At 40.1% G+C, this 22684-nt stretch overlaps 1 protein-coding gene across 1 annotated transcript in view; it reads left to right on the forward strand.

Moving 5' to 3' along the window:
- Window positions 1-22684, forward strand: part of pcxb (pyruvate carboxylase b) — a 424891-nt gene that overhangs the window by 56994 nt on the left and 345213 nt on the right. Inside the window, exons 7-9 of the mRNA XM_047386393.1 lie at window positions 740-857; window positions 2213-2280; window positions 3742-3825. Of these exons, the coding sequence (XP_047242349.1) occupies window positions 740-857; window positions 2213-2280; window positions 3742-3825 (270 nt within the window). The remainder of the gene's footprint in view (window positions 1-739; window positions 858-2212; window positions 2281-3741; window positions 3826-22684) is intronic.

Below are 22684 nucleotides of genomic sequence, written 5' to 3' on the forward strand. Positions count from 1 at the left end.
CCATGCCAGCAGATAAAAGGAAACAATAAGGTGACGTCAGCATTAAAAATGCAAAGAACGTGTATTCTGCTGAGTTTTTTACACAAAGTTCCAGCTTAAACAGTCCTCAGAACTGCATGTATAATTTGAGTGGTAAATGCCTCTCTTTGTGATTCTAGGACATCAAGTCCATCGTTTCTGCTGCTAAATGTCGTCATTCATTCCTTTTATTCGGATCAGGTGTAGAAAAAAACATGTGTAAATGTATTTTTTTAATGCATTTGTTTTTGCTGGTATATCTATTGACCTTTTAAGGCTGTTGCCACACAGGCTTCTGAGAAAGTGCATTTTTACTTAAGGCTGCAGGATGACAGCTGAGGCTGTGTTTGAGTTTGCTCCGTCCCCAAAGCTCAGAGAGGAACGAGGGATAGGAGGCATGGTGTTTGTTTAATCTTTCCCCAGAGCGAGAGACTGGATGGTCATGCAGCGCATCGCAGACTGGCAAACACAGATTGAGCCGTGACCTTCAGCATGTAGGGTCGTGATCTACCAGAGATGTGTAGAACTTCTCTGCCACAGGGCTGATAAACATATGTGCCAAAAGAAATGTGGCAAGCATGGGAATGTGAAAAAGGGAGAAAAACAAAGTCGGAGTGCCTATTTGGAAATTCAAGGTTCTGTGCTGTGGCTCTGGCCTCGAACGGTTGCACCGATTCGGGCACTGATGGATGTTTTTTGTTTATCCGTGTCTGTCTGTTAGGAACTGGAGGAGAACTACCAGCGGGCCTACTCTGAGGCCCTGACGGCGTTTGGGAATGGAGCGCTGTTTGTTGAGAAGTTTATTGAAAAGCCGAGACACATCGAGGTCCAGATCCTCGGTAAGTGAACTCTTTCTGTTCCTGCTTTTACCTCCAGTTAAGTTCAAAAATATTCACACCCCTATTCATACCAGGTTTAGGCAAGTAGACTTTAAATTTTTTTTAACAAGATTCTTCTGACTGGAAGTAATAAGGTTTAGGAGCGGCCCAGCCGGAGTCTTGTCTTGAATCTGATAATCTGTGGGGAACAATTAAGATTAGCGTGATGGCAAGGAGGCCTGTCAACCTCAGAGTCTTGGAGCTCATCAATAAGTGGAAACATGCAAATGGCTGTGTGGTAATTTTGAGAACGGGTTTAATTGCTGTGTAATGTCATTGATTATTGAGAAGATCATAAATAATTGGCAATACACCATTTAGAACAGCACTGCCTAGCGCTTGTCCTAATACAAACAAGGTTCTTGGTTGAATTGGAACAATTCAAAATCTAAACCTGCCTGGGGTATTAATAGATTTGGGCTTAACTGTAATTATTTGATTTTAATCATGACAAAGCCAAATGTGTCCTTGACCTGTGAAGGTGAATGTTACTGTCCAGCAAAGAATCATCCCGTCCTCATTTCCTCTAACCGTAAATGTGTCTAACCGTATTAGACACCAGTGCTTACAGGAAGGGTGTTGGCACTTTAAACAACTGCTATCTGAATATGGAGTCATGGTAATAGGGGCCACTTGTCTGGAAGAGTTTCTGTTACTCTCTGCATCCATGTGGTTACTGTGTTCCTCAGGGCAATTTATTTTTTTAATAATCAATAACATATCTTAGCCAGCCTGCTATTCCTGTATCTTTTCAACCCCAACACACACTTCCTTTAATGTTTCCTCCATATTTACTTCTATTTTTTTACTAGTCTACAAGTCTTGGGACAGTCTGTAGACCTGTGTTTCCAGTTTGCATCCATCTTTGTTAATTTTGAGTCAGTGTGCTCATGGCCACATTCATCGTCTGTCTTGACTTTTTAAAGCCTTCCTTGATGATTATTGACATTTTCTGTTACTCTGTAAATGATTGAATTAGTTTTATTAGTAGTTGTATGTTTAGTGTCTCTTTATCCTGGTAGATGCAGTGTGTACACTGTGGGTAAACGATGCACGCGATAAAACATCCCTGGTTCTGTAAAACTGTAGAAAGGTTCCTACAGTGGAACCGTGCTTTGATTAAACTTTTAACTTCATCTTCTTTTGTTTACTAATTTTCCGTTAAGTCTTTCTGGCTCACCATGACTGCATATTGTGCAGTGTGTGCTTAGAAAACGGAGGTAAAAACTGTCAGTTGCTCCGGTATGAGCTGCATAGCGTAATCACTTCGTTATCCCCTGACTTTTTCACCTTACCTACTTTCCGTCTGTCCTCAGGTGATAAATATGGTAATGTCATCCATCTGTACGAGAGAGACTGCTCCATTCAGAGGAGACACCAAAAGGTGAAGTTCCTCGTTTTCGAATTAATCTACTGTTGTATAATGCTGGAATTTGTTTAAGATGATCTTCTTGACATTTCTCTTGAGTTGTAATGATTAGCATTAAGTGGATGGTAATGTATGTATGCATGAAGTAAAGGTCAAGGAGCAGGACACATGCCTGCGACCACCGATGTCTGCTTAGCCCTTATTATTTAGGCAAAAAGGCCAGTGTTGCCGTCACATTAAATGGTTATAAACACAGGCTAAATTCCCTAAAGTGTCTCCAATTGCACTGAGCAGCAGGCGGGTAAGCAGACTGTATTCAAATTACAATTAGTCTCTGATAAATTGATGTTTAAAAAGCATAATCCTTCAGAAAGATCAACTTGAATCAAACGTTAGTCAGGGCGGTTGCATTATCCACTCATCAGGGAGGTCGACATTCGCTAAGAAACTAGGAATTAATTTGTCTAATTGTCAAAATAACAAATGCCTTAACACCAAATTAAAGAGAGAACATTATTAGTTCTGTAATCGTAACTCAAGATAACAAAGCTTTCACCAGGGGAGGCTGATCAACATATGCTGTATTTTATTAAATACTGCCACCTCAAAGCAGTTTTAATCATGCGTTTTCAACACTTTCATCCTTTGATTTAATCAAAATATAAATGATAATCATGTTAGCGGCTCCGTTCTTGTAGGAGCTGATGCTTTTTCTTTTTTTTTATTCTGTTTGGATTAATCTGCGTTCTCCCTCTGACCTGAGATCTTTTTGAATAGTGTTTTTTGAGACGGTTCAATGACGACGCAGACACTTTTGAGAGCTTTTCATGCTCTTGCAGAGATCTTATTTTGGGATTAGATTTAATTTGCTTTGTGTTTTGTTTTTTTATCAGATCTGGATCACGTTGTTTTGAACTGTTTGAATTCTCATTTGGTTGTAAACGGATCAGCTACCAACATGGTGAACTCCACCCACCAGTGCTAAATTTAACATTGAACGTCACCAATAATGATAATTAAATGAATCTGTGGGTCAAGGACAAAAAGAGAAATTGTACAATTCACAAAATGATTAGTGGCCATTTATTGACTTTTTATTGGAAGCAGGGAATTTCTTTTTTTATTCATAGTGTGAGCAGTAACTAATAACTAGAATAATGCTGCTATTAAATATAATCAATGGATGAAATGGCAGCTTGGTGGGAATAAAGAGGCACTCTCTGTAATGGACTGACAATTGTTCACCAACTGTGAGGTCTGCTGCAGCTCCAAAGAGCATTTTAGTATCTTTCCACCCATTGTTTGGATTTTTATCACCCACATCTTTGTTGTTTGATGTTTCCCAAGATATTAACACCACAAATGAAACAGCCTGCATCTATAAGAAGGATCCTTTTTTTTTTCTTATTGCTGAAACTAATAAACTGATATGCAGAAGCTGAAGACCATATCGGTAAGGTCTTTTTGTTTTTTTAGGTTGTGGAGATCGCACCTGCCTTCCAGCTGGACCCTCACCTGAGAGACAGGCTTCATGCTGATGCTGTCAACCTGGCCAAACAGGTATGATTGAGCATTCGCTGATAAAGCCATTTAGGATGCTGGCATGCCGATCAGGATTTCTCTTCCTGTTCAGATACGGATTAGTCATTTAAGATTTCTCATTTTCCGGTACTGAGCTCCGATGGGAAGCATATCAAACCGATGCCATTTAAGTGTTTTAAAAACTCAGCAGCGTTTATGTGCTGTTAAATCATACATTTAGTATGTATTACTGTTGGGACTTGAGCAACGGAGGAACACAGAATGCAGACTAGCAGGCAGCATGATGGTAAATGACTAAAAAACAAAAACTCACTCTCAGAAGAGGCAGGAACAAAACAATAAATGGGCTGGCAAGACAGACATGGCATGACCCGAAAAACAAGACATGAGCAAGATCTGAAAATGTTTCCATGAGGAATAAACTGAACAGGTGTGTATATATGGAGAGTGAACCAGGTGAAGCAAGACAGATTAACTAGGTGCAGGTGAACCGAATAAAGATAATTGACAGACAGAACAAAACGTGACTGGAGCAAAACAGACTCTTGAATACAAACAAACAGAAACTAGAACAACATGAAACTAAAGCATACCCAGATCCAAAAACCAAACTTGACAAAACATGAAATAGAAGACAAAAACTAAAGCATGACCAGAAAAATAAACAGAAGCATGATTCAAAACTTCAACTGTGAAATAACATATAAATAAAAAAACCAAAAACCAAACAACGCCAAATCATAACAATTACATGGTCTAAATTTGTGTGATTTAGTCCCACCTAACTGACTCACTAATGATGTTCCAGATGCTGCAGTACAGCTTCTTGACAATGACAGATATTTTGTCCCCTCTGTGTTTTCTGCAAGTCAGCCATAATATGCTGTGCTAAAAATAAGTGAACTAAGTTCAGAAAGCTGCTATCATGTTTAGACATGTCCTCTTAAAGCCCATAGCCATTTGTTTCTAAAGGTACACATTGAAAACTAAATCCTTACACACTCCATAAAATAAAACAATTTTGCCTTACTTTCTGACATTACATCAGTCCAAACTTTTCAAATTCTTGGTCAGTTAGAATTACGGACCTTATTTCTGTTCAGAGAACATTTAAGTTAAATAGGTGTATTTCAATGCAACATTAACACTTTGCTTCCTTTTGTGACATCATGGAAAAATCTAAAAAAATAAATAAAATATCAGTCAGGATAAGAGGAAAAAACTGGGCAACAATGAATCTGGTTTCCTTGCGTATGTTTTACATATGCCTGTAGCTCCCGGAAATGTCCCCGATTTTACCGTTTTGTGAATGAGGAAAAAAATGCGTGTGGACTTTTACTACGGTAACCGGGGGCAGAAAGAGGGAGTAGCTGCAGCTGTGTGATGAAGAAAGGGACAAATCCGGAAACGGAATGATTAAAAAATTATTTTTAAGTGCTGCCTGATTTGGGAAAGTGGAACTACAGTGTCAACAAGGATTCGTCCAAAGTAAGATGTTTTCGAATTAATGGGTGACCTTTAGTTTATATTTTGAGATCAGTTAGGAGTTTTTTTGTTAATATTCTGTTGTGATTTGTGACTTTCAGGCGGACGCATCTTTGTCTAGTCAGTTTGGACACATGAAAGTTCCTCACAAAAAATAAAGGAGTCAGTAACGGGGAAACTGAATGAGGCAAGGACTGCATGAACCGAGAATGATGAGGAGGGAGAGATAATCACCTGGTTAAATGTGCATTTCTTCTGTTTTGACCTGGTAGCATCAAGTAAAAAATAGTTGGGGGTTTTTGCTAAATATTGCAATTTTGGCATTTCATCAGCTGAGGATATTTGTCAAATAATTAAAGAAACATTATTATTATATTAGGATTACCCTAGTTTTTCATCTAAAAATAACCAACTTCTAAAGGGTACCTGAAACAAAAATTGTATTTGTTAAATTTTAAACTTTCAGTGTATTATACCTTCCACCTGTGTGTCTCAAGACGTCAGGTGAAGAGACAACTGGAGAGACTCAATAGGAATAAGGCTGCAGGTCCAGATCATGTCAGCCCTAGAGTCCTGAAGGCCTGTGCAGAGCGGCTCTGTGGGATTCTGCAGCACCTCTTCAACCTTAGCCTGGCCCAGAAGAAGGTTCCGGTGTTGTGGAAGACCTCCTGTCTTGTTCTGGTACCAAAGAAAACTTACCCATCAGTCCTCAGTGACCTGTTGCCCTAACATCTCACATCATGAAGGTCCTAGAGAGACTCCTGTTGGCCCACCTGAGTAAGCAAACAGTAAACCATCAGGACCCCCTTCAGTTTGCTTATCGTTGTGGAGTTGGAGTTGAAGATGCCATCATACACCTGCTTCAACAAAGCAGTGCATTTAATACAATCCAACCTGATTTGCTTTGTCAGAAACTCCAGAAGACTCAGGTGGAGGCCTCAACAATCTCCTGGATCAAAGACTACCTGACAAACAGACCACAGTTTGTGAGACTGAAGGGTTGTGAGTCTAACCAGGTAGTCAGCAGCACCACAGGGGACTGTACTCTCACCATTCCTTTTCACTCTGTACACCTCAGACTTCCAGTACAAGACAGACTCCTGTGATCTGCAGAAATACTCGGATGATTCTGCAGTCGTGGGGTGGATCAGAGATGGACAAGAAGATGAGTACAGGAAGGTGGTGGACCGCTTTGTGGCATGGTGTGGAAACAATCATCTCATTTTGAACGTGACTAAAACAAAGGAGATAATTGTAGATTTTAAGAGAAACAGGAATAAGTCAAACACTATTTCTATCATGGGAGAAGAAGTGGAGGTGGTGGAGGAGTATAAATACCTCGGTGTTCACCTGGACAATAGACTAGAGTGGAGATGCAACTGTGAAGCCATCTACAAGAAGGGACAGAGCAGACTGTACTTCTTGAGGAAGCTTAGGTCCTTTGGTGTTTGCAGCAAGATGCTGCATATCTTCTATAAGTCTGTTGTGGAGAGTGTGATCTCTTCTGCCATCATCTGCTGGGGAAGCATCAGAGCCAGGGACTTAAAAAAGCTCAACAAGCTGATAAAAAAGGCTGGCTCTGTTCTGGGGACTCCTCTGGAACCTCTGGAGATCATTGTGGAAAGAAGGATTTTTCATAAAATGAAGAACATTATGGAGAACCCTGAGCATCCTCTTCATGAGACTGTCCTACAACAACAGAGTGTCTTCAGTCAAAGGCTTCTTCAGATCTGCTGTAAGACGGAGCGCTACAGGAGATACTTCCTGCCCACAGCCATCAGCATCTACAACGGCTCTTTGAGGAAACCTTCATATGAGCTACAACAACATTTAATTTCCCTTTGAGATTAATAAAGTATTTTTGAATTGAATAAGTTTTAATGTTTTTATAGGATTGTTATTATATAATATCTGTTTTAGATGAGAAAAATACTGATCGAAGAGCAGAGAGGAGGAAAATGGAAAGGGTGAAAAAGCAGAGGAAACCTAGAAGAATTAAAGAGAGAGAAGGAAAATAGACTTATAGAAAGAAGAGTAAAGCTAAGAGGAGGGAAAGAGGGTTAGACAGAAGAGTGTTAGAAAGAAAGACGAGAGGGAATTACAGACATTACAATTTATCAATTTTATTATGCTAACCTGGTGTGGATGGAGACTTTCATGCTATTACGCTTGATTTTCATTGTTTATGAATAAATATTTTAAAATAAATGAGAGCTGGGTGTGCCGCTGGTGGTGTAGGGGTTTAACTGTGCGACCCATGTATGGAAGCCTTAGTCCTTGACGCAGGCTGTCGTGCGATCGAGCCCCGACGACGTTTTCTGCACACCCTTCCCCCACTCTTTCACCATTTCCTGTCTGCTGGCTTAAAATGATAATATAAAGGCCACAAGTGCTGCAAAAATACATTAAAATAAATGAGACCATAGCTGTACCAATGTTTTCATTATCTCTAACATTTAATTTTTTAATCCCTGACCTGGAAATATCCCTGGATTTGATTACAGAAATCTGGTCACCTTCAATTATACACAAGCATCAACCGTATTAAAATGCCCTGCCATCATACTGCTCAGATGGAGACTGTTTTCAGAGATGAAAGTGGATTAAAATGTGCCAAATGCAATGGACCTTGTGAAGATGTTGGCTAGAGTTGGGAAGAGGGACATTATCCACAGTGAGGTGAATCCTGTACCAACATGGGCTGAAAGGACACTGACAAGAAGAGGCCGTTACTCCAAAAGTATATGAGAGATTGAGACTAGTAACACTAAAAACTGTTAGTCAAAAATGTACCTTGTTAAATTGTATAGTTTTTAAAGAACATTTTAATATATATAACAGCATAAATATTTTTTTAGATGTTAGTCGTGAACATTAGAAATTTAAGGCAACATCAAGTAAGTCAATTAAAAAAATGAATTTACTATTTTAGTGAAAGTCAGTTTTAAACGGGATGTTAAACATTTTCTAAATAACGTGACATTTAGCACAGTTAGCATTGCTAGCTAACTGCAGTGATTATTTATTTCATTTTTTTTAAGACGTTACGTGTGGAACTTATTACATGTAACCTTACATGTTCCAATGAATCATAACACAAAATGGCCTAAAATAGGAGTTCACTATCTTTTGTCAAATTAAGTTGAGGGGTGAAAACTTACACCAAACAGGTCTATAAAATAGAATTTGTTTGTCATTGGAATGAAGTTACACTTTTGGAGCAGACCTTTATATTTAAAAACGTTTATTTGTGATTGGTGCAGTTAGCATAATTGACTCTAAGAGTATTCTTCTGGATGTTACATGTGATTGTGACAGATCAGACATGAAACAAGATGGCGTGATAAAAGTGGAGGGTTTTAGTTGAATACTCAAAAACATGAAGACATTTTTTAACCTTCAATGGTTTATTAGCCATTAGCGCCATTAGTGTAGGTGGTATCACTCACAGTAATCTGTATTTTCTAGACATTTTATGTGTACAAGAGACTGAGAAGTAGATGGCACATAAAACCGTTCACTATTGTAGTTTAAATTGGGTCATAAACATATCTATGGAGCCATTTCTCACCTTCTTTAATGACTTGTATTAGCTATAAGTGCCATTAGGACAGTGGGCATCTCACACAGCAGTCTGATTTTTACTTTAGTCTCTCGTATACATGTAACATCTAGAAAATATAAACGGGTCAATTAAATTTAAAGTTGAAGTTACTGTTTTAGTGAATGACGTCATTATTTGATGGAATCATGTGGTTAGCAGAATTGGCACCTATTTGTCTTTTAATAACACCTTTTAATTTACAGCCTTACTGATAAAGGACTGATCGACTACTTTTGTCTGAATTTCAATAAAACCATCTCAATTATACTTAAACATCAGCATTACAATTAAAATCCACCGAAACATCAACTTCAGCTACATAGGACTTTTGCACCTGCATCAGCAGCCTCAGTCCAATATTTGATTAAAGAATGAAGATCCTATTGGTTCCCATACGACACTGGATCGCAGTTATAATCCAGCTGCTTGATATTATTATGCGGTCATTCAGTCTCTTTCAGGTTCTGCAATTTTAACCGATGAGCATGCATGTTTAGTCAAGTTGAAGGACAATTGTATTACAAATATGCATGAATAAATTAAAGTTTTTATTCACTGTGTACAAAATTAATAGGTGTAAATTTTATTATAAGATTGTAATGCAGCAGGAGGCTGATAAGGAAGCTTTTTTTTCACTTGGTTGTATTTTTCAGGTTAATGCAGGCGTCTGCATACTGAACGTGCTGTTACAGTTTCTAGCACTTGTTAAAAAATGCTGGCAGTCTTCAGGAGGAATGGCTCGCTGGAGCTAAACAGGCTTTCCTGGCAAGAACAGAATTGCTGGGTGAATGTAGGAAGTCGGAGGGTAGTCTCAGGCTAGTTCATTTTAATTTTTTTTACTCTCCTCACTCATAATTGGTTTGCAAGACAACTGGATTCTCCCCAGGAATTTTAATGCACCATCTACCTGACAGTCACGTGAAGGGAATGTTTGTTTTGCCAAGGTGGGGAAAATTAAATTAGTTTCTGAGTGGACTTGAAAAGATGCCAGCAGTATGGACTAGTCTTGGGAAAAAATTTGAGGGGCATTTATTTTGTTTTTGCCTAAAAATGCATCCTTTTAGCTGCTTTATTGTATTTTTTAAAGTATTTTTTTTTGTTTTTGTTGCCTACAAGTTTCTTCATGTATGACAGCATCACTTTAAAATCAAGCATCATTGCTTTGGGGAGATTTAAAGAAATAGCCTTTTTGGTTAATGGCCCAGGTGATGAATGGATGCAAGTGAGAAGGGAGGAGTAACATACGAGCAAAGAAATGACCTTGATGGAAGCTTAAAGTGAGCCTCATCTTACACACTTGCTCTAGCTATAAATTTTAATGTGGTCTTATAATGTGAATCCTCTGTTTTTTAAAGTGAGAAAAACTGTTCTAAGCTGGGGTAAAAGAAGAATTTCTCTATGCGTCCTTTGCAGAATAGGACTTGGGAGGCAAAAGAGAAGTTTTAACTGTAGGTCAAAATCTACCGAATGAAGTACACCACAGTTGGCTATTTATCGCTCTGAAGGCAGCCTTGTCTCTCTCATGTACAAGGACAGATTTCAGCTTCATCACCTCCTCACCCTTCTCTGTGAGGTTTTTTACATGTTTTATATATAGGAAAGCATTTTTGTTGCCAAACCTTGAATTTAAGATTGAGTGAGCGAACAATTTTTGTGTCTAACACCTGAGGTAAACTTTTGTTGTTGTAGTCAAGGTTTATGTGTAATTGGCCAGTAGGAGTGGAGTATTAACATTTTTGAAGTCTTTGTCAACAAGTTGTGTAAAGGTGTAGCTTTGGGAGCAAAAAGAGCCAAGGTTCTCTAAAACATGCATTTTGTTTTTTTTTGTAAATGGTCAATTAAACTGCATGGCAGAAATACTAAGTGAAGCTCAGCCATTCATTTTTCTTTCCATTATATGTGGAAAAATGATTAATTGTAAAATGTTGCAAAGAGCACAGGCTGCAGGCATGTAATGAGTGTTACACAGTTGTGGCAAATTATTCGTTTGTAGCAGCAGTGTTGGGTCTTTGTCAGATGTTCATATAGTATACTGTTCTTCAATAATAAATATTTTGTTGTAAGTTTGAAAGGATTTTATGAAGAAATTCATTAAATTGTTGCTGAGCATTAATACTTAGACTGTCGACCTTTCTTTTTCAATTTGCAATTTGCACGGATATACTTGACATCAGTTCTAGACCAGATCCTGACTACTTGCTTTCTGTGCCAGTCCCCTAAGCTAGTTGGTTAAAGGCCTCTATTTTGCTGGACAGAGCATCTTAAAATTGCACCTGGATTGTCAAAATTACTCTTGGAGGATGGTTTAATCCCAGCCTTAACTCATGGCATTGTTTTTAGGTAAAGCTGTGTACGAGTCCAGGCCCTTGGTTAAGAAACAACCCCTACTGGACTTTCCACTTTGTCTTCTCCGTTCAGTCTTTTTTCCTTCATCTCCAAAACGGTCTGAAAGTGGCTTTAATGGAGAAAATAACTTGACTCCAGTCCTGTGCAGTTCAGTCCTTGTAGCTCCTGCTGAGCACCAGTCTGTCTGTGACAGGGCTGTATGAAGATGGACACTTTCTGGAAATGTTCCTCAGGTTAGGATGAGTAAATGTGGTAATATTCAGAATGGGAAACTTGCTGTGGGTTTTTGACCCCTAATAAGAGTTTATTGAAATTTGTGAGGTAGTTTTAAAGTTAAACATAAATAAAATATTTAGTTAAAGGCAGTCATACATTTAATGTTTCCCATAAAAACATTAATCCCATATAAAAATATATACTTAACCAATATCATCCAAACATACTCCACTTTATGTAGACCACAGGCCGAAATATCTTGTGCTCAGTGGCCAAAACATTTGTCTAAAAATATTTTATTGCATCTTAGTCAACTTATTTAATCTAGTTTTCTCAGGAATAGAGTTTTGGATTTTTGTTATTCTGATCTTCAAAATAATTCAGATGTACTGTATATGTTGACATGAACCTGTTGGGAAACAGGAACCCTGTTCGTTACTCAAACTTGTTACACTTATTCTTAGAGCCTGAATCTTTACATATGCACATAAAAAAAACTCCATAGTTGTGAACATGAAAAAACTATTAATAAAATAAAGCATTAAAATAAATGTTAATGCACCATTTTCCCCTCCTTACTAAACAGTGAAACATTTTTCCGTGTAAATCAGCTCACACAAGGCTCACACGCCTTGGACACACTTTTCAGTGATCAAACCTGCAGCATTTGCATGTAATCAGCAGGGGTTCCACTTTCTTCTGGCCTGACGCTTCAGGTTCCCTCTTTCGGTGCCGTCTTTTTACCTCCTCTCCTCTTCCTGCGATGCGTGCTGACTGCAGATCCCACAGTCAGAGCTTCCACTTCAGAGCTGTGCCCAGCTTTCTGCAGGCTTTAAAAAGCTGCTCCCTAAAGAAAAGCATAGGATGAACTTTGGTACTTAGTTCAAGGTTATTAATGGCAGCATGTATTTTTTTTCTCTGCTCTTTTGGCATAGTGTGCATAACGGTAAATTGATGCAAAGCAACATGTATTTTTCATGAGCTCTGTGGTCCTGCTCTACAACAGTGAAATACTGTCCGATGACTTTGCATAATCCCCCCCACCCCCTCCCCACTAAAGCAAACTCGTTAAGAGTTACAATTGTAGGGAATCCCTATTAGCAAAGCGTTTAATATGCATCAGCACATGCTTATTTCTTGTTCAACCTGTTCGTTTAGTACAGTTACACTTTAGTTTTCTCCTATACTTTAGTATTATTCACTGTTTTAAAGTTGGTATAGATTTCATACAAAAATCAGTTTTTGATGCTTTAGTATTGAAACAAAACTCTAAACTCATCAATTTTGGTAGAAAAGGAAGAGGCCGCTGAAGCCGTATGTATTCATTTTGCAGTTTGCTGACTAATTAAATCAATTTGGGTTTAATTATCTCATCCATTTGTCCTGAGACCAGGCCACAATGGGAAACCTTTTTCCTTTTTGAAGTTTGTATTTGTAGAGACTGTACTCCCATTTAGATTTATCCCATCCCAGCTTTTCATTCTCTCTGCACAAGCTCACATTGAGCTGCAGAATACTTTTATTTATGTACTTTTTTCTTTTAAAAAAGCAATAATCTTTAGACACAACTTTCTATGAAGAAATAAGCTTTGTTTAAGCCAATGCATCCAGTGAGGCGGCTCCTGTAGATCAGTGCAACAGGAAAGGAGGGATTTCAATCTGTGTAAGAAGACCTCAGTAATGTTTTCCTATTTTTAAGGAAAATGTGCTTGCTTAAAGTGAGAGAACAATGGGCCCTAAACATATTTTCAGTTTAATGCAATAATACATCTAGTCAAAAAATCTGAGAAAGCTATGAGTCTCCTTCTGTACATATGATAAAAACAAACGCATAAAGGTCATATGGGAATTGATGCCTCCTGGAAATATTAGGATATAGCAAAACATTAACTAATAGGAAACATTAATGTGGGGAAAAAATAGAATAAAAAATATCTGGTAGCACCAATATTTGTTCAGCAAATTATTGACTTATTTTTGCACTGCAACAGCAAAAGCATCTGTAAAGCGAAAATGTAGTCATAAGAAAGTGCACCCCCTTTAAATGTTGTTTGTGGTACTTTGAGTTTGAATTTCTTCACTTACGGTTCTTTTGTAGGAAACAATGGGGTGGGTTCTGTGATTCTTGTTTCAGGAAAAAATGTGCCTCAAAGTCTAAATGAATTAATTTAGTTGTTCTGGGCCTTGAATTGTTGCAGTTGCTGCACCAAGAGGTTTGTGTGAAGAGCAGAATAGTTTGCTGCTGGTTGCCTGGGCGTTAATCTGTAACCTTTACTATTTGACAACAGATTGTTTGTTTTTTGCTAAGCAACAGTGTCAATATTGAAAGCACTAACGTTAAAAAGCTGAAACCTTATTAATTCTGCACCAAACGGCTGTTCCGTGATGGTAACAGTCTTTCCTGGGATTGAACCCTCTGTTTTCCCATTTTACATGTCCTGCCTAATCATCGCCTTTAAAAGCTGCATGTTTAAGATGCAAGCCATTTGGAAAGTTGAAGGTTTTCTTCTGCCACAGCGTTAACCATGTAGTTTATAAAGACTATTCTATAGCACGTTGCCTCCATACGAGGGCAGACTCAACAAGGTTCCCAAGTCTCAGCTGTTCCATTTTCTAAAAGCTGGAGGGATGGATTAAAGGAATCTCCTTTATCCCTTTCTGTTTATGTCTTGCATCATTTGTGAGTAGGACTGTACATAAAGCAGTCTGAATATGCTTTATACCAGCAACCCCTCACTGTGTAGAAGAGGAAGACGGACTCCATACAACCACGTCCCAGGGTGGCCTCAAAGTTTGGTTTGGGTTTTTATTGTTTTGAGTTGTTCTGAAGCAGCACCCAGTGGTTTGTTCAGTCTTAAATTACACCTTTTTAAACTGAAGTGCATATTGGGCCAGTGACATTTATAGACAGAAAGCATACTGCTGAACTTCAGTTAAAACACAAAGGTACCACAAGCTGCTGATGCCCTCTCAACATTTCTTCTATCAGGTTATGGATATGAACGTTTCCCCTCCACTATGAGATGCTTGTATTCTTAAATTTTATGCTAGACTTCAATAAATTGTTTTCATAAACAAGCTCTGTTCCCAAATCACTGTTCTCATGCAATATGAGGACGGATGGGTGTATGTCTAATCTTGAAGCAGATGTTGCAGGTGAGTGTTGCCTACCTGCTCCCACCACACTGCTTGCACAGTAAAACTCATTATTTCTTATTAGTTGGCATATTTGCTTTGCAGAACAGCAAAGCAGGATCAACAATCATCTTCTTAATGCACCATATGAAATTAAGTCACAACACTGTCTTGTCATCAGCTTTAAAGGCATCATTTTTGGTCACCGGACTAAAGGGTAAGGGTTAGAAATGGTTACCGGTTTTAACGGTTGCAAAGATATTAAACAATCTTAAGGTGCATTTCTTTTGCATGCAAACTGTACTGTTAAGAAAAAGCTAAAACATGACAAACATTGAACTATTCTAATGGATTTTACAGAGATACAAAGTTTTTATAGTTTGGCTCGCCTCCACGCACAGCGTGGGCTCTGGAACCCATCTCCTTGAGAGGGGCTGGACTCTCTTCTACTCTGGAGTGGGCCATGGGGAGAGGCGGTGGACTGGGGTGGGTTTGCTTGTTGCCCCCCCAGCTCTGACTTCTCGTGTTGGGGTTTACCCCAGGGGATGAGAGGGCCGCATCCCTGCGCCTCTGGGTTGGGGACAGGTCTCTGACTGTCGTTTCGGCCTACAGGCCGAGCGGTAGTGCAGAGTACCCAGCCTTCTTGGCATCCCTTTCTGGGGTGCTGGATAGTGCCCCTCCCGGGGATTCCATTATTCTGCTGGGGGACTTCAATGCCCACGTGGGAAACGACAGTGACACCTGGAGAAGCGTGATCGGGAGGAATGGCCTCCCTGTTCTGAATCAGAGTGGTGTTTCGTTATTGGACTTCTGTGCTAGTCATGTATTGTCCATAATGAACACCATGTTCAAACATAAGGGTGTCCATCAGTGCACTTGGCACTGACACACTAGGCAGGAGGTCGATGATAGACTTTGTTGTCGTGTCGTCACATCCTTCGGCCGCATGATTTGGACACTCAGGTGAAGAGAGGGGTTGAGCTGTCCACTGATCACCACCTGGCGGTGAGTTGGATCCGCTGGAAGAGGAGCAAGCCGGACAGACTTGGCAGGCCCAAGCGCATAGTGAGGGTCTGCTGGGAATGTCTGGCAGAGCCCTCGGCCAGGGATGTATTCAACTCCCACCTCAGGGAAAGCTTTGTCCAGATTCCGAGGGATGTTGGAGACATAGAGTCCGAGTGGTCCATATTCTCCGCATCTATTGTCGATGCTGCTGCCTGTAGCTGCGGCCGTAAGGTCTGCGGTGCCTGTCGCGGTGGCAATCCCCAAACCTGGTGGTGGACGCTGTCAAGCTGAAGGAGTCCTATCGGCTGAGGCAAAAACTCGGGCCTGGGAGGAGTTGGGGTGAGGCCATGGAGACTACCGGTTGGCCTCGAAGCGATTCTGGCAAACCATCAGGCGCCTCAAGAGGAGGAGGCAGTGCTCGCCAACACTGTTTAAAGTGGGGGTGGGAGGCTGCTGACATTGACTGGGGACATTATCGGGCGGTGGAAGGAGTACTTTGAGGATCCCCTCAATCCTGCCATCACGCATTCCCTGATGGAAGCAGAGGCTGGGGACTCGGGGTTGGACTCTTTCATCACCCAGGCTGAAGTCACCGAGGTGGTTAAAAAGCTCCGGTGGCAGGGCTTCGGGGGTGGATGAGATCTGCCCTGAGTACCTCAAGACTCTGGATGTTGTGGGGCTGTCATGGTTGACACGCCTCTTCAACATTGCGTGGCGGTCGGGGACAGGGCCTCTGGACTGGCAGACTGGGGTGGTGGTCCCCCTTCATAAGAAGGGTGACCGGAGGGTGAGTTCCAACTACAGGGGGATCACACTCCTCAGCCTCCCTGGTAAGGCCTACGCCAGGGTATTGGAGAGGAGAGTCCGGCCGATAGTCACACTTTGGCTTCAGGAGGAGCAGTGTGGTTTTTGTCCCGCATTGGTCCGCATTGCCGGCACTAAGTCGGACCTTTTCCCGGTCGTGTTGGACTCCAGCAGGGTTGCCCTTTGTCACCGGTCCTGTTCTTAACTTTTATGGACAGGATTTCTAGGTGCAGCCAAGGGCGGGAGGGGGTCTGGTTTTGGGGACCAGAGGATTTCGTCTCTTCTTTTTGCAGATGACGTGATCCTGCTGGCCCCCTCTAGCAAAGACCTACAGTATGCGCTGGGGCGGTTCGCAGCAGAGTGTAAAACGGCTGTGATGTAGATCAGCTCCTCCAAGTCCGAGGCCATGGTTCTCGACCGGAAAAGGGTGGCTTGTCCTCTTCAGGTTGGAGGGGAGTTCCTGCCTCAAGTGGAGGAGTTTAAGTATCTCGGGGTCTTGTTCACGAGTGAGGGAAGAATGGAGCGGGAGATCGACAGACAGATCGGTGCGGCTGCCGCAGTAATGGGGGCACTGTGCCGGTCCGTTGTGGTGAAGAGAGAGCTGAGCCGAAAAGCGAAGCTCTCGATTTACCGGTCGGTCTACGTTCCTACCCTCACCTATGGCCATGAACTTATCTCGGCCAGCTTATCTCGGGTTTCTGGGAAACTGAGCTTCTATTTAAGGTTTGTGAACACACACCTGAGAAGGTGGGATCTTAATGCTTATTATGACTCACAGGGTGTCATTTATCTTCGCAGTTGACTTATCGGTTTAACCTTGAGACAACCAGCCAAAGTTGGTTTTAGAAACATCCTGTGTAGCGGTAATTGGCAATTAATATGGATGAATGAAGTTGCATTGATGGACAGTTGGCTCTCCTGGACAAGAAAAAAGCCTTTAGGTTGTGTACAATTTTAAGTGTTTGATGTTTTGGGGTATTTTCTTTTTTGTTTTGCATATTTGGTCTTCCTCAGTCTCTTGAGGATTGGTGCCTCAAGGCACAAAGATGTCCACAACTCATCTGAAAACAGGTGAGACAGCAGCCTGAGACATGTGGCTGCATGTGTTTTAAAAATGCACCAAAGTAGCTTTAGATAAATCTATTTCCGTTTGAGTTTGATATAAAAGATATAAAAACACTTCACTGCAGAGCCGCTCTGCGTCTTCCCTGCTTTTCCTGCAACTTATCCACAGTAAAAGTAGTCTGTCAGCCTCACATAGGTTTGTGTAATGAATGGCAGGGTGTTTTTCAGAATGGACTGAATGCTCTTCCTGATACTCTTATCTGTTCTTTACAGCAGCTTGCAGCGTGAATCACAAGTGAACAAGGCTTTATTGTCTAAATGTTGTGGCTTCCTATCACCTTGAAACGCTCGATATGTAACGGGAAGCGATGGTGGCGTCTGAAGGATGCAATCTCAATTCAGGGAAGAAAAGGTTCCCATTTATCATTCTCATTGCCTCAGTCCACTGGCTTAACATTCAAACTTCAGCATGTTGACTCTGAAACAATCCCTAAACATGGGCTCTGACGGTTCTGGAACACCCAGGACAAACTGAAGTCTTAAAAGACTTGGTGGGCTTATCTGTGTCTTTGTTCCCACCTTGCGTGGTGAGTCAGGCCTCCAGCTCCTCATTCTCCTGTAAATCTGTGCTTGTGTACACACATGCACGCAGCTGTTAAGCTAGCCAGGGTGTTAAATGTGGAATTAGTTCTGCTGTCAATCACTTTGGCGACAGCGAGAGGAAAGACAACACGCTCCAGCTCGGATAAATCATGTCACCTGTAGACGGACACAAACAGACCAGGGAAGGGCTTACAAATTCAGACTGACACTGTCTGGAGGTGGTCAGTTTAATGTAAACAGTACTGTTTGGAGGCCAAGGCAGGCAGTGCAAACACTTTCTGGCCATGTTTATTTCCCAAAACGATGTCTTGTACTGCTACAAGATTTAGTGTTGAAAATGTTAAAACAATCAGTTCATATTTTGCTTCCAATAAACCTGACTTGTAACCTTTTGAATTAAAATGGTCCTCATGAACAGTTCTGCATGCTTTCTAATGATACTGAAAAGCTGCTCTTTGGACTTTGGCTGCTTCTGAACTGTCCGCAACAGATGAACATTACCTGAAAGTTGCTTCTGTAAGAAATGGGGAAAAGCATCCTGCAAAGACCTGACAAAGGACCAAAGAAGAGACTTCAGTGGATCAGCTGCTGTATACCACTGCTGCCACCACTAAATGTTTTGTTTCCAGTATTCTGGAAATTTTTTGACTTAATTTAATAGTGATTTTCCTCCAAAAAAGGCCTTTTTTAAAATTTTTACACAAATTTTGCATGTTCGGCACAACACAAAACCTTAAATCTTAAAACCAGAATTACATGAAGAGCATCTGAAATTTAGATATTTATGGCTGGCTTGTTGTCAAATAAACAATGTGCAATGAGTACCTTCAACTTTCAGTATGAGGCATTTATTCAGTATTACTGTGTTTTTGACTGTGAAAAACAGTTTAAAAGGCAAAATAACATGCCAAATCTCATCTGCACTGACAGGAAGGTACACTAAAATGCCCCCTTCAGCATGACGAAACAGATAAAATGAAGGTATTTATTATTTATGTTTTTAACCCAGAGTTGTCAGAATGCCAAATACGAGGTGAACTAGAAATTAATGTTTAATTACACCCGTTACTTGAAATAATGCTGACTGAAACATATACATGTAACTTGATAAAAGTGATGGGTTTAAACTTGATGAATTTAACTGTTAACATTTGACACATAACATGTGATTGAAGGCCGGATGAAGTGAATTTGATTTGGCCGGTTGCATGAAGGATGCACATCTTTATTAATCAAACATGACTCTAAATGTTTCCATAGACACTCAGGAAAGAAATGATGCGGCCGGACACATCTAACTTCGTAGAGCGACTGACGGAGATTGAACTAAAGGGAGCTTTGGTTTTCCTGCCATCAGTAGCTCCTGGTTATTGTCTCTTTAGCTGCTCATCATGCATGGCTGTGGTTTGCAATGAAACCTTTGAGCATCCAAACCTCCTGTTTGTCACACAAAAGGCTGCTAATAACGAAGTACCCAAAGGTGCAGTTTAAAATGGTTTTAATAATCTGTGTTGACACAGCAGTGGGTCATCCCTTGAGTTTGAGGATTTTTATGCCTGAATGAAAATCTTCGAGGTAAGTGGATTACTTTAAAAATAAACACTTGAAATCCTGTAAAGGAGCCTTTCATTGGATGAAATTATGGACTGAAACCTGAGAGAGATCCAAAAATGAATACATGAGAACATCCTTTAATTTGAAAGGATAAATAGAATAAATTTAAAAGCAGAATTCTGTTTATCTTTGTTTCTCTAATGGAGCCATTGACTGAGCTGTTGCTGCCCTTCACTCTTTATTGTACATCTTTACTGGACATAGGCACAGACAGAACTGTTCATGTTAGCTGTCTGCTTGTATCTTCAGTCCAGCAGATGGCATTACTCCTTTATTCCGTGTTTTATTTCAACTGATAAATGATAGATGATGAGCAGCTTTAGAGTTATACAGCTGATTAATTCTTCCAATTATTCCTTAGGTTGCACTGGATCCATAAGCAGGAAATGTTCAAATCAATATTTTACATTACATTTTTTATCAACCAACCTGAGGCCTACGTTTTGCTTTACAACAGCATGATTCATTTAGAGTAACTACTAAACACTGTTTAACACACTTATTTTTCTTTTTCTTATTGGGTAAACTCAGATAACAACAGAACATGTTTTTAGTAAAAATGTATTAATTAGAATAAAAAACTAATCAGTCCAGAAGTACAGGGAATTGATATCTTGACTGTTGAATCATAAGCAACTATTTCTATAGGTAGAAGTGCCTAGACAAAAGAGCAGAGGATGGCAGGACAAGAGGGTGAAGATCACTGAGCTTTTGGGAAACTGCATACAAACCTTGAACTGTGGTCTCTCCTGCAGAGCGGTCTGCAACTATAAAAAACAAAAAATTAGATTAAAAAAATGTGAAATAGTTGTTAATACTACTGCCCTGGAAAATTTGAATTGCTCTGATCATCAGTACTGCTTTTAAATATTTTTTGTTACAGGACTATGGCGAAACAGTTTATAATTAATTTCTACAATAACGTAAAATGTCACAAATGTCCAGCGAAAAATATTGTTTTGTGTTTTTTGCGGTTATTCACTTTCACCTGCCACAAATGGCCAACAGGTAACGGGAAATCCCAGAGTGACGGGCCGAGATCAGGCAGTGGTTAGTGGGGAAGTCCCAGTCCAGCTGCCGAGTTAGCTAAGCTAATAGCAGCCAGACCCGTCTGTAAACGGAGCTCTGAAAACTCCGGGAAAACATTTAAATGTAGGCTCATACTTGATTAACTGACTGCACAGATGAAGTTTTGAGTCCAACTTTCTTGCTTAAAAACACCATAAAACTTTTTTGTGACAATTTAATGGTGTAAAAATGATTTGTATACTAACCTGCGCCTTTATTAAAGCTGCTGGTGCCATGCCTCACTGCACACAACCCTGCCCCTTTAACAAATCCCAGGGAAAGCTGAAAAGACCATCTCCAGAGTAGGGTAGGATCATTTACCCATGAAAGTAAAGCCCTGGAAAAGTGAAACGACCCGGGTAAATTTGTATCGAAACACAACCTGGGTTTTAGAAATGCTTTCTACAGGCAATGGAAAAGGAGCCCTTGCAGAAAGCACCAGGATGAAGAACATGTCAGATTTTCTGTCGTTAAATCAGTAAAATAAAACACTTTTCACCATCTTCGTGTCAAACGATGAGAAGCTTTGTTCATTCTAGGGTTGAGAATCCTTAGTCTTCACATTACTAGATTTATTTACAATTTAAAAACTATGATGATAAATCTATTATTGCCGTGACTGGACAACCCCATTCATACTTGGAAATGAAGTCCCTCAGACAAACAAATTTTACTAGAGAAAACATTTTCTCAGATATGTACCAGCAGCTGTGAAGAGAGGTTGTGGACCTCTAAACACTTCACACTAACAGCTGACCCTATTCACAAGTCCAAGATATCACTTCATCTGTAAATAAAGCGACCTGACATTTCTCTACTACATTCTTGTACAGCTCATTGAAATTTAGATGCCTGTCACTCTTTCACTGATGTCATTGAACACCACAGCAACCATGCATCAGAAAATGAGCAGTTAGTGGTTTCTGCATTCCTCATATTTAAGCCATAAATATAGAGATAATTGAGTTTGTGTTTAACAGTCTGAATAGTCTGTCTGCATTTCAATGCATCGAAAATATATTTCGAGCTTCACCTCTAGTTCATTGTCCTTCATTTTTATTATGTCACCATACAATGCTACTTGCATTGTTAGAAAGTACAATTAATTACTGTTATGAAGAAAATGGTTGTTTCTGGCATGCACGTCATTAGAGTATTTTAATTATGTATTTTAACTGTTTCCATGTTTGTAAAGAAAATGGTTTTCTCGCAGGCACGTCATTAGAGTATTGTAATTATGTAATTTAACTGTTTCCATGTTTGTAAATGCAAATTTTCAAGACAAGCTTCCTGTTTGAACAAATTTAAATTTGTATTCAGAGGCTGTATTTTAGTTTTAAATTTAGCTGTACTTCTCATTTTGGGATAAACTGAGTATGGACCAAATTTGATTCAATGTAACTGGATACAAAGTGGACCTTTTTGTCTTGCAAATGAGCTTGAGATGGGATTTATTGTGAATTGGGACCATATAAATAAAGTGATCCGTTCTGATTATCTGTCTGTTTAACCTGATGTTTAATTAGCTTATGTAGCTACGGTAATCTCATTTAAATGTCCGCTGGGACCAGGACTTCAGCTTATAACTTTGTAAAGAAAATGCTCATGCTATGGTTTGCTAAATAGAACCCCAGAATGCAGACGAGCAGGCAGCGTGATGTAAGTGGAAAAAAAACAATGTATTAAAAAACAACGAACGGGCAGGCAGAACAGGCAAAAAACAGACTTGGCCAGGCTGGTCGAGACAGGCATGGCGTGACTACAGGATGAGCAATATTTGAATGTTTCCGCGATGAACAACTGAACAGGAGTGAATATATGGAGAGTAAACCAGGTGGAGCTAGGAGACAGATTAGTATGAAGCAGGTGGACCGGATAAAGATAATTAACAGACAGAACAGAATGTGGCTGGAGCAAGAACAGAGACTCTTG

Source organism: Girardinichthys multiradiatus, chromosome 14 (genome assembly GCF_021462225.1).
Source record: "Girardinichthys multiradiatus isolate DD_20200921_A chromosome 14, DD_fGirMul_XY1, whole genome shotgun sequence".
Classification (NCBI taxonomy): Eukaryota; Metazoa; Chordata; class Actinopteri; order Cyprinodontiformes; family Goodeidae; genus Girardinichthys; species Girardinichthys multiradiatus.